This window comes from Anguilla anguilla, chromosome 10 (assembly GCF_013347855.1).
Source record: "Anguilla anguilla isolate fAngAng1 chromosome 10, fAngAng1.pri, whole genome shotgun sequence".
NCBI classification, from domain to species: domain Eukaryota; kingdom Metazoa; phylum Chordata; class Actinopteri; order Anguilliformes; family Anguillidae; genus Anguilla; species Anguilla anguilla.
The window spans coordinates 44,344,934-44,357,194 of NC_049210.1; the positions used below are offsets into that span (position 1 = coordinate 44,344,934).

Consider the following 12,261-nt stretch of genomic DNA (forward strand, 5'->3'; position numbering starts at 1 on the left):
TTTTACCTTTCCAGTGTAAACTAACGTAGCTCGACGAGCTACTGTTGCTCGCTAGCTAATGTTAACACTCCTTAGAAAGCTGTCCCCTTTTTGACTTTTGTAAACACATCATGTACCCAAAGAAAATTGTTAGAATAATACTTTAGCCCACCTAAGAGAAAACAATATATCCCCAAATAACTTCTGTATCCACCAACCCCGGTAAATGACCCTGAACGAAACTTTCTTACTTTGTCTGCCTCCGATTTTTTTCCCCAAACACCTCGCTGAGGTCCCACTCCTCCGCTACGCCATATTGATGTCTTGAATGCTACCAGATCGCGCATGCGTGAAGACTGAAAAAGCTTCTGAAGACGTTTTTTTATTTGCGCACAGCTTTCTAAAATCAGTGCTGTGTGGTTAGGGCAAAGAAAAGCTATAGTTAGACAGAAACGGTTACGGATATGGATCTGTGACTATTCCGAGCTGTCACTGTACGTCCTTCAGTAGACAATCTCTCAAAGGTACAGTATCTTTGCTCAGCACAGCTTTTGTCTCCAATCCTCTTGGATAAAATGTGCGGTATTGTATTGTGTAGAATGAAGATGGAATCGAAAGAAGATCTTTTGGCAAGGCTATATTTTATGTGCAAGAAAAGAGAGTTAAACTGGGAAAGAGTTTTTTTTTTGTATCCAAGGGCTTTTGTATCCAGTGACTGCATTTCGCACTGATGCTGACACATTTAGACTGGTCTTCGTATGCTTTGCTTCTGAATAGCGGCTGAATAGGCTGTTGAATTTAACTGCAAGAATCATTACGGGCTATTCAGCATGGGGCCATTTTCCCAACAAGACCTCATTAGTAGAGGCAAGGACTAAGCCACTGGGCAAAAGGCTTGGAATTTAACACAGTGGTTACAGTCTTTAAGGCGGTGCTTAACAATTCCCAACTGTATATGTCCGTCGCATTCAAATCCAAGCCTCCTCCTGTAACAGAGACACGTACAGTACCTGGGCTACAGCCAAGCTGTGCTCTGAATGAGAGCTTCTTCAATTGACTTCAAGACCCCCCCCCACCCCACCCCACCCCACCCCACCAACTTTGACTGAATTCCTCTCTGACATTAAACAATAGACAATCTCAAACTCCTTCATATTAAACACAATCCGGCAAGTTATGCCTTTGAAGAGCTTAGACAAAACACCACTCCCACTCCTGATATTAATGGTTATCTGGTCCACTTCGTCCTCTGTCCATAATCCAGGGCGGTCATCCTGGATAACAAACTTGCCATTCGATTGATCAACATATAAATAACATGGTCAAAGTGTCATATTTTCATTTTAGGAACACTGCACCTTCTGGGCAATTTCTTCTTCTCACCTCTGCAGAACCCTTTGTCCACGCCTAATGCTCGGCTATTGCAATGTTCCCCTCTGTGGGTTTCCCCAACAAATTGACTTCTTCCTTCACAGACAAACTTTTTGGCACATAACTGCCACCCTTCACAGAGTACACTCCCTGTTAAGTCCCATGCAGGCATATTAAAAATCCTGATGCTGACTTTGAACTCTCTAAATAATCTGGCTGCACTCTATATCAGTGACCTGCCGATTGATTGATTGATTGATTGACTGATTGATTGATTGATTGATTGATTTTGTTCCATTTGATAGATGCATTTATGTATGCATGTATGTATGTTCCCACTTACCGTCTCCGTCTGATTATCTGTTTTAAGTTCCCTGGAAAGCAAGTTCATGATCTGAAATGATTTCCTGGCAAAACAAATCAATCCTCTCTGCTCCCAGCTTTATTATATGTTAATAATTAACTAGTAAACCTATTAATGCTAATGTTTTAATGAACTGATATATCTTGTAAATATCTTACTAATTAGCTTTTGACAGTAGAAAAACATGTTATGCAATACCGTGAGCATTGGGGCGAGGTATAGGAATATACCCTGGACAGTTTGCCAATCTATTGCAGGGCACACACACCATTCACTCACTTACTCGAACCTATAGAGGCAATTTAGACTCTGCAATTAACCTAACTGTGGGAGAAAACAGGAGTACCTGGAGGAAACTCACGCTGGCATAGCAATAAACCACCAATGGCAGTATTATAATGATAATGTGCCATGTTCAACATAACTTTACATTCCACTGCATGTTCCAAAATATCTATTTACTCAATGCTGTATCTAAAAGTCTTGTTACCTTAACATGCTTTTCTACATCAGAGCCATGTCAGCGTGTTTAAGGTATATAAGGGAAAATACAGTATAATAAAATGTAAATGTGCAGTCAAATAAGAACTGACGTGTCTTTACCATGCCATTTAAATGAAGCAAGCTTGCACCCTCCAGTGGTAAGACTTTGTTAGTGCCAGTCAAGTTACCTTGTTTAACTCAATGTCATGAGACCGGTTGTTTCGACCCTGGATGCCGATTGGCTGAGACCGCGTTCTGCAGCGTTTGTAAATTATACACAGTAACAGTTATTCAAACAGCCTGTTTGTTAACAATATCACTCCACACACAAACAGTTACTTACAAAATAACATTACAAAATGAATTATAAATATTGTGGCATCAATTGTGGCGTGCAGTTTGCATTTAGAAAAAAAATCCCTTCTGCTCCACGTATGTATTAAAATGATACTCATGTGATGTAGCATGGCCAAACCAGGAGCCATAAGCCATTTCTGAAGAGCAGAGATAATGAGATCAAATGGGTCCCTTTTAGGGACTGTTAACGAAGCATCCACTAGAGGGCGGAATGGGCCTGTTTTTTAGGTGTTGAGACCATTTTTTCCTGTGGCTGTGATATCTACCACAGGACTGTGCTGTTTGCTATGTCTGAATGGAAGATTTCCGCTGGCAAACATACCCGTGTTGCAGAAATTTTCCTATGTTTTGACAATGAACTCGTGAGTGACAGGCTTATTTCGCAAAAACTGTAAGGAGTTCCAAACCCCAATATCCATTTCAGACTTCTTTTTTTGTTTTGTTTGTACAAGTCAATGTTAAGTTCAGTGGATTATACAAATGAGTTGTTTCAATCTTCTTGTTCATTGTAGCATTAATACTACCAAGTCTGGCATCATGTACCCCTCCAAAAAACCAACTGAAATCATATGCACTCTTTAGTAAGTCTTAGTGTGTACAGCCAGCTTGATGTTTTAGGAAGTCTAAATGAAAATTGAAGAGAAATATTTTTTGTCTGAAGTAAGTAGCTGTGTGCTGAATTTGATCCACAGGTTATAGTGAAGGTCTGAAGGTCATGGTAATTTCACAGTAAGTAAATAAAGAAAATGCAAAAGACACATTTAAGACCTTGCATATTTATTGAACTACTGCAATTGACAAAATACATGGTATACTTGTAGTGCTTTATTATTACTATTAGAAATAACATACTGTAAGTCCAGAGATAATTGCAAGCCTTTTATGGGATTCGTTTCAATAAAATCACAACCATTTAGCTATTAGCATCACATTAATCCAACACCTTCAAATACAGATATATAGCAAAGTGTTACCAGTAAACCAATATAAACTGTAGTGGCCAGAGCAAGGTCTAAATTTAGTCCTGATGTCCAACTTTTTCAATTTAATTAGGCTTGTTTGATTTAACAACAGAATACTGATCAGTATTTGATGGATTTAATTTGACTGTACTCTGTCCGTGGACAAGTTCATACCTTAAAACCTTCAACTACTGTTGTAAACAAGTTCTAACTTAGCATAGATGTTAGGATATGTAACATAAATGATAAAACTTGATATCTCAAAAAGGTACTGAACATATAACTATTACTCTAAAACAAATCTCAAAATATGTAAACATGACTTAAATACACCTTAACAGTTAATACATGCCTCAAGACATGTCTTAATTGATTTGGGTTGGTCTTGATTCACTCAACAGCTCAGTCCACAGCTGTGGGCAACAAACTATTGATTGAACAGCTAATCTTAAGGCTGAATTAATTGAACTAATAAACAAGAGCAAGCTTTGGAACAACTGTTTTTTTTAACTCATTTTAGTTGCTCAAACATGGCTCAAATAACACCTATTTCACAAAAGACGTACAGCAGGTAGCTGTCTTCATGTGTCAAATCCAGAACGCTAACCAAATTACACTTTAATAAAACCCAATCAGCTGGGCTCAAATGGCCACAAAAACCATCACAAAGAGAGAAAACTCAGTTCATCTCAGTTAATGCAACTGGAGTTTTACTGTTCGTTTGCACATGCATTTTCACACCTACAAATCACATTACAGGAGCCACGGCCCCAGATAAGGTACATCATGTTTAGTACACAAAAATATCTGGACTTGCAATACTTACAAAGCTGGTGTTTATTGATTATACACAGTCGTAAATATAGTAGTCTATATCAACAGTATATATACCTATAGTAAACAGACTTGACGCCAAACTTGTTTAATGCTGTCACTTGCTATGTACAAAACAGCTAACATTGCTATTCTAACAGGGATAAGTCTTAATTTCAGATATAAAATTAAAGAAAGAGAACAAGACATGCAGTAAATAGGAATTACAAAAAGGGATAAAATAAAAACAGCTAGAAAGTTCTGTACCAGGGTAAAATAAGACAACCTACAATAACCTAATGTGGGCTTTCAAGTTGGTTATCATAATGCAATAGCAGAGGGTACAGATTATGGAGACAAAGACAAAACTGCTAAACAATATTTCTTCAATATAAATTTAGTTGTGAAAAATAAGCATTTTTTCTTCTCCTAATTTGTGATTATTTTCATTTTTAAAAGTATTACTATTAAAGCATAACAGCAGAACCCATTTAAGACATGAGAAAAGATTGTCCCTTTTGATTGTTAATCTTTATGCTACATATCCATCTCATTTTGGAGACTGTAACATCCTTTGACAGATATTGTAACATACCTGATGTAACAGTTTAGGTTTAGCATATCAGGCACTGTTATGGGGTACTACTGTAACATTAGTAGCCATGGTTTCGGTTATGGATATGGAATCGTATGGATATCCCAAAGTGTGACATCATGGGAAGATTATCCATACTTATGCAGTGTCATAGTGTAAAAACCATTTTAAGAAACATTTTTAAAAAGCTGAACATATGGATGTGCTCCATTTATTTATTGTACAATGTAACCACTCCTTACATTTGTCATTTTAATATATCTTGTCTTTTTAAACAAAACTATTGTTGTAATAACTGTAAGATTTTAAATCACTATAGACTGATACCACTACAGTTGCAACCATACTGTGACTACAGGAGGAATATTTGAAAATGATCATGTGACATGATGTGAAAACCACAAACTTTTAAAAGTTGAGTAAAATTGGAATTTTAGTCCTAAAACTCATTGCATTACCGTATACAGGTAGCTAGCAAACTACTCGATTGATGCTTCCATGCCAACATAAATATTAATCTTTCAACCTCCAAAAAAATCATCTCTAAGTGAATGCTGTGGTAAGGCTATAAAAGCACTTATCTTAGCAGATAAAAATGAATGCTACAAAGGTCACTAAAATAAAGGAGAAACACATGAAATTAAATGTAAACTGTATGAAAGATACTTCAATCGATAACCACTCATTCTGACCAGTGTTTACAATAATAGCTAGTGTGTTGTTGCATGTAGCTCGACTACAAAGAATTTGAATTTGTTCATCATATTTCATGCATATGAATACCGTACTAGTCCTCCCACATAGCTTGACTGGTTAGAGTATCTCACTAATTATTGGAAATAGTTAAATTAGATTGACTATCCAAGAGGGAAAACACTCACACACTCCTGGTTCAGTACTGGGTCAGGCATGAAGGCAAAATAATGATAAAATTAGAAAGTGCTGAAAATGTATTATATTGGATTGCTAGCTATTAAAGGGAAATGGTACCAAGACTGCAGTTTTGTGATTGCTCCCATCCCCACTTTTTTTCAGGCTCGATCTTGCAGCTGCCATTTGCTTTTTGCTGTTTTTTCTTTGTCCATCGCACACCCAATGAGAAAGCCACACAGAAAGCAACAGAAAATCAAAGTCAATCCACACCAAGTTACGACCATCTAACAAAGAACCCAAACCTTTCTTAAAACACGAAAAAAGAAACGAAAAAAGAAATACCATCGGAGCAACCTTACCAAGGAGCCGATTTTTTAAGTCCAAAATAGCACCATTCATCAGTGTCTCAAATCCGTGGCAGCATCTCAGTCACTTACCACAAGGAAACAATGCATTTCTACAGCTAGTCTACACACAGTGGCATACATGGCTAACATAGAATTATACTAGCAAAGTTTAAAAACAAATAAAAACACCTAGACATTAGTACTTTACTTAAAAGAGGGGACTCTCAGCCTTAGTAAAACTCTGTAAAGAATACGCAAAAAATAATAATAAAACATAGAAACTGACCCAACTGTTTGGGTGTGGTAAGTGGAAGACGTTCTTCTCAAAGACTTTTAGGCCTTCAAGAGCCACTTGTGGGGTTTGTAAACAGAGATGAGCAGTACGGTTTGTCTGGTCCATCGGGAATTTGTGTGCATTTGTGTGGTTTTGATGTTTGATCCAAAAAACTGCGCATCATCAAGGCTTAGAGTCCCTAATATACCTACATGTTATTCTTTACAAATGTGAAAAAGTACAAAACGTCCCCAATACCATGGCCTCGCCAATACCCACACATCGAAGCTGACCGGGACGGATGGTTCTGGAAACGCGCGCAGGAGCGGGACACCTGTTGCTTCGTGTGTTGGTTTTGGCGGCGGACATGTTAGAGAGCCAGGAGCTAAGGAGGCCGATCCTTCCCCCCGTGACCATTATGCACAACGCTTAAAATCTGCTCTACGTCTTCGCGATAAACTGACCACAAATATGTACGTCAAAGGGCAAAATATCCCCAATGCTGTGACTACCCACGTTAATAAAAATCAATCAAAACACACGGAAGATACATGATGGAAGGAAAGCATGCAGAGGGAGGCCGGTTTTTTTTTTTTTTTTTCTTTTGCTGGTTTGGGCCGCAGACATATTTAGCCGGTGTCTGGAGACAGCAATGTTGATTTAAAGGTACTGTATCTGGCCAGCAACAGTACCCCGCAGCCACTGCTGTAAAAACATGAAAGGGCACAGGATTTAATGCTGATACGTTATTTACTGAACATGACAAAAACATGAAGGCCAGGTTTTCTTTTTTTGTTTTTTTTTCTGGATCTGGATCGTATCCTGTGGTGTGTTTCAGAAGACATTTTGTAAGGCTGTTCATAGAACACCAAAGGAATCTTGTAAGAAATGTGAATGTGTATTGTCAGTATTTTCATTTAATATTTAAATTAAATATTCAATAATTTTCTTAGTGGTTGTTACAGTCATCATAGGAATGGTGTGAATCTGCAGCTTATGGTCTGAGGGAATCATTTAAGGCCTGGGCTTGTCTCCAGTGTCTCAGGGTAGGAATGCCGATCAGAGATCAGGCTTTTCCTGTCCACATCCTAATCTTATTCATTATGCCACAAAATACAAAACTGATCCCAGGTCAGCCCTCCCATTTTGGGATGCTTTATGAACATGTCCCAAAAGTGGCATGGTAGTGATCAGAACCCAAGAATCACAGATTCAAATCCTATGGTTTGTGTCACCATCTACTGCACTTACATCACTTCAGAATGAAAATAAAGTCACTGTAAATGTGTAACAGAATGTGTATGCGTCAATAAATGCTTAACACCATTAGCTACCCTTGAGGTGTAACTAACTGGTAGTGAAATAATGGGGCAGTGTTCCCCCTAGCATGAATGCTAACGTGATGTAGAGATGGCCTCAATGCAATAAGCCCTCTCACCCCCCTATCAAAGCCCCATTTACCTTAGGGAAACCTCCATTGCTGGTTTTAGCCGAACGCTTAAGCTGGAATCTAAAGAAAAGGCAGATTATATAAGAATTAGACACGATAATAAATGGATATATACATATAAATTATATACATATATATTATTTACATTTTACATATATATATATATATATATATATATATGCCTAATGACATGGTCCTTTCACTGTGGGATTTATGTTGGTATTAATGCTTGCAAAAGACCTGTAAAATGTAATGTACAGAACAGTACTTTTCCTGGTTGAACTGGGTATCCTTGGTCAAAAGTGGCCATTGACAATTACAAGAGGCATGCATTTTTTTATTTTATTTTATGAGTACTAATACATTTTAAAAAATCACATTAACTTTAAAGGCATTTCAGTTTCTTTTGTTGCAGGCTCTTATCACATTACATAAATATGACTTACGAATATAACATTCCACACATTGCATGAATTCCAAGCAGTCCTGTAATGCCATCAATACATTTATGGCATTACCTGTGGGGGTTTTGTCACAACTGTAACATTGTTTTTGATATCACTTCTACAAAATGTTTTACTCAGGTTTTGTGAATGGATTGGGTGTATCATTGCCAATGTTCCAAGGTCTTATCCTAGTTACATGGTTAAGAATTTGCATCTAATTAAATGTCTTGCTTTGTATGCTAATATTGGCACCAATCAGCACTATATCTAACAACTGAACATGAGCTGATAACATGCAAATAAATGGGCTTCATGACAAAAATCTAAAGCAATTTGAGAAAGACCTGTAATCAGGTCTCTGGCAATCTTAATGAATGGTTGCAATTGCAAAAACCAATAGGTCCAAATACCTTATCGTAGTTAGTTACATGGATGGGAAGACGCAGGTAATTAAATGTCTAGCTTTTGGATGCTAATATTGACACCAGCAATATATTTAGCAAATTAACACGAGCTGATAACATGAGAATAAGTGGGCTCCACGACAAAAACTTAAGCCTATTTGATAAAGATCGGTAATATAAGACCTCCTGCAATCATAAAGAACGACTGCAGAAGCCTATAGGTCCAAATTTGAGTCAGTATCATTTTCAGCCGTGTCAAAATCCCCGAGATAAGAGGCACTTCACACAAAGGAAACATGGCTTACAGTCAATCATACAGTGAAGGGCATCAGTGAGGAATGAGGTCAGTTATTCATAACTGTCAAATTGTGTATTCACATCTGTGCCTTTCAGACTTGGCGGTCTGGCCGTCTGAATGTCACGTCCATGAATGTATTTGCATAGCTTGAAAAACGACGGTAGTATCTTACCATAATTGTCCTCAGTGACACTTCCGGGACTGCAGTGTCTGGGTATTCAACCCAGGAGAGGACGCTGTACGAAAAAGGAGTTACTGCATATTTCTGAATAAAAATGCATAAGCAATTGTTGTCACACCTAAAGCAGCATTTCTGAACAGAGCAATAACGTATACATTTTCCACGGAATCTCTTTTGATTCAACTGCAGTTCAAGCATTTCTGGTCGCGCCGATGCAGAAACACTTACAACTGCAGACTAGGTATGACTTCATCTTTTTAGAGTCTAAATATAGGGCAGCGCAATCTGTAAAACCGTGTACCTGTGCAAGCCTAGCAATTTATCATGGAACAAAGGAAATTCCACATACTGTTTATTGTCAAAATTAGTCAATTACCATGATGAAGATTACCTTAAAGGACCTCTTATGCGTATCGATTTTTTTTCTTAACCTTGTCATTGCCAAATAGCACCAATACCTGGAACAGTCAGCTAACAGAGTGCAAATGAACAATGCATGTAACCACAACACAATGAAGTTGATATTGCCTGGCAAAGCAATCGCATATAAACCCTAAACGACAAGCCAGCCCTGCGGAAGAGAATGCTTGTGAGATTTTTGTTAGCGTTCCGATGACTTTTACCAAGTAACGTTATTCACTGTGCATGAGTCATCGCAAGCAAAACTGGGGCATCTGGCCAGCTAGCTACATTGCTAGACAGAGGGAAATTCAAGAGATATTCGGGGATACTGCTAACTTAACGTAACCTTAGCTGTCCAAGTGACAGAAATACGCTAATTTAACTTAGGCTATGCATTCTGCAGCACAACCATCGGAACACCAACATACATTGCTCTTAAAATATGTGCAATAATGTAACAGGCTTTTTCCAATATTGCAACACTTTGCACTTTTCAAATACAGTCAATTACTTACCACCATACTTGCTGCTTCAGAAGCACCTCGACTTCGTGCAGAGAAAGGTCCAATCGGCTGGGCAAGAAAGAAGGAAAAACCAACTCCCCACAAAACGAGCGAGCAGTAGTCCTGCCCTTTTGGACGATCTGGTTTTTTGGGGACTGGTCTGATATAATCAAATTACAAATGAAAAGGGAAAAAAATGTTTAGCGGTACTGGCCCGAGGCCAAAGTTTTAGCTTTGGCTACAGCAGTGATAGACAGTAACTTACCGTTGGAATAGGACAGCGCAGAAATCCAAGGATTCCCCAGTCTCTTGAAGCAGACAGTCTCCACCAATAAGGGAGAAGGCAAACGGAGGTAACCGGCACTGCTGACTAACATTTTTCTGCACTGGTGTACGATTGGACGAAATTCTGCACTTATGGTCCAATGAAAATACACGGTGACCACCGTCTTTGTTTTCGATTGGCTTATGATAGACCGACCCCCTTGCTTTTTAAGCAAGTTTTCCCGACGCACAGTGGCATACAGTCATACGTAATTGGAGCCGTATCGGTTACACTGAAATAGCCGACTGTAATTATATTCAGACGAGCGATAGAGGAAAAGCATGCACATGTTTGGTTAAACTCGGCATTGCATTTGTTTTAATGAAAGGGCAAACGTGAGGTTCTTTTACAATGTGTCAGGCTACTGGCCAGTGTTAGTCTACTGGACGGCGAGATTGCTATTAGGCTTATTATTACAATTGTAAAACGTCAGTGTGTAAAGAGCATTTTTAACCCACTTTCTGATTTTAGCTTTGTATAAATTCAATTGGCAAAATTGCTAGCTGCTCATTAATGTCCCATTACCATATTAATACAGCATTTAATGTTGTATTCATGCTGTATTTGCCTTAATTACTTTTTAAAAATGATTAATTACATTTTATTTTATTTGGGTAAATAATAATAAATGTAATATGCCATAGGACTATTTAACGTTAATGCACATTTTAGACAAAAAAAAAATAGTGTGCATATTTCTTTCATCACTTATTTTCCATTTTTTGTTTGTAGGAATTAGACTACTGCATTGTGTTATAAGACAGCAGTCCATATCAAATACTGTATATATTTTTTCCATACAACATAATTTCCTGTAGAAAAGGCCGGTCCAAAAGCACACCAAGAAGACATTTTCAAAACTGAGCACTACATAATTTCCAAAATGATTATGACTTCAAAGGTAAGCAATCTCACACAATACATTCTGTAGAAAGAAGCAGACTAGATTACTAGGTCGGATCTCATTAAAGCCTTCTTCCCGCAGCATAAGTATTACCTGAGAATATTGGGTTATGGAAAAAGCTCCAGGCCAACATAATCTGAGGTTAATGGAGTAGTGGGGTTATACCAGCGGGACTGAGTATTTTCTTGAAGTCCCAGGTCCATTACTGAGCTTTACTGATGCCCTGACGAAGGTCTTGTACCGAAAGCTTGCCATTAAAAAACACATTCTTTGCAATACTCTCAGTGTGCCCTCAGCCTTTTATTACATTGTACGGTTCTATCTTTGGTTGCACCTGAGCAGTTGTCGGATGTGCGGATGATTCTTCCACCATTACTGAGCTTAACATCATGTCTTCTCTTCTGTAGTTTATATATCTAATTAGATGCATAAACACACACACACACACACACACACACATGCACACGCACATACACACGGCAGCTCATATTTGCCTTCACAGACAGTTGCCCTAACCGCATGTGAATGTGAAGAATGTGGTGAGATCATTCTAAAATGGAATATTGCAGAAGTTGCCATCAAGACAGAACCCGTGTTATAAAACATGTATATTTATTTAACTGGCTGTTAAATGCAGAAATGTCTGTAAAAGGAGATTCAATATCAAGAGGTGAAGATAATTGCGTGTCAGCATTTTTCAAGCAGCTCGACGCGGTTTTGAAAGATACATACTTTCATTTGTGTTCATTCCCTCCCCTGATATGCAAAGTCCAGAGATAAAAAATGGAGTTAGTCAAAATTAAGTGTCCTCTTGAGGCATTTCCATGTCACAAATAGCCAGAAGGGAACTAAAATTGCCATGGGGCCAGCTAAAGTACTGGAAGGTATAAAACACGTCCCAATACTTTTGTTAGTTACAACTGGTTTGTT

The 12,261-nt window shown here is 38.1% G+C and overlaps 1 protein-coding gene and 1 long non-coding RNA gene across 6 annotated transcripts in view; both read right to left on the minus strand.

The window, feature by feature from the left end:
* The window catches only part of LOC118237507 (adenomatous polyposis coli protein-like), a 34,963-nt gene extending 33,511 nt beyond the window's left edge, over positions 1–1,452 (minus strand). For 3 of the 4 annotated variants that reach the window (XM_035436279.1, XM_035436283.1, XM_035436280.1), the window contains exon 1: positions 231–359. In XM_035436279.1, coding sequence (XP_035292170.1) covers positions 231–326 — 96 coding nt within the window. In that variant the 5' untranslated portion in view covers positions 327–359. Of the gene's footprint in view, positions 1–230; positions 360–1,362 lie in introns of those variants that run through there. The other variant, XM_035436282.1, reaches the window with a different exon arrangement.
* Positions 1,453–3,314: 1,862 nt separating this feature from the next.
* Positions 3,315–10,507, minus strand: LOC118206611. Of its 2 annotated transcripts, XR_004761213.1 has the most exons (5): positions 10,368–10,507; positions 10,115–10,262; positions 9,189–9,252; positions 7,880–7,928; positions 3,315–7,123 (listed from the first exon to the last, which is right to left on the minus strand). It is a non-coding gene; the product is annotated as an uncharacterized LOC118206611 (long non-coding RNA). The 2 variants fall into 2 exon arrangements; XR_004761212.1 differs by having other exon boundaries at positions 10,115–10,392.
* Positions 10,508–12,261: the final 1,754 nt, after the last annotated feature.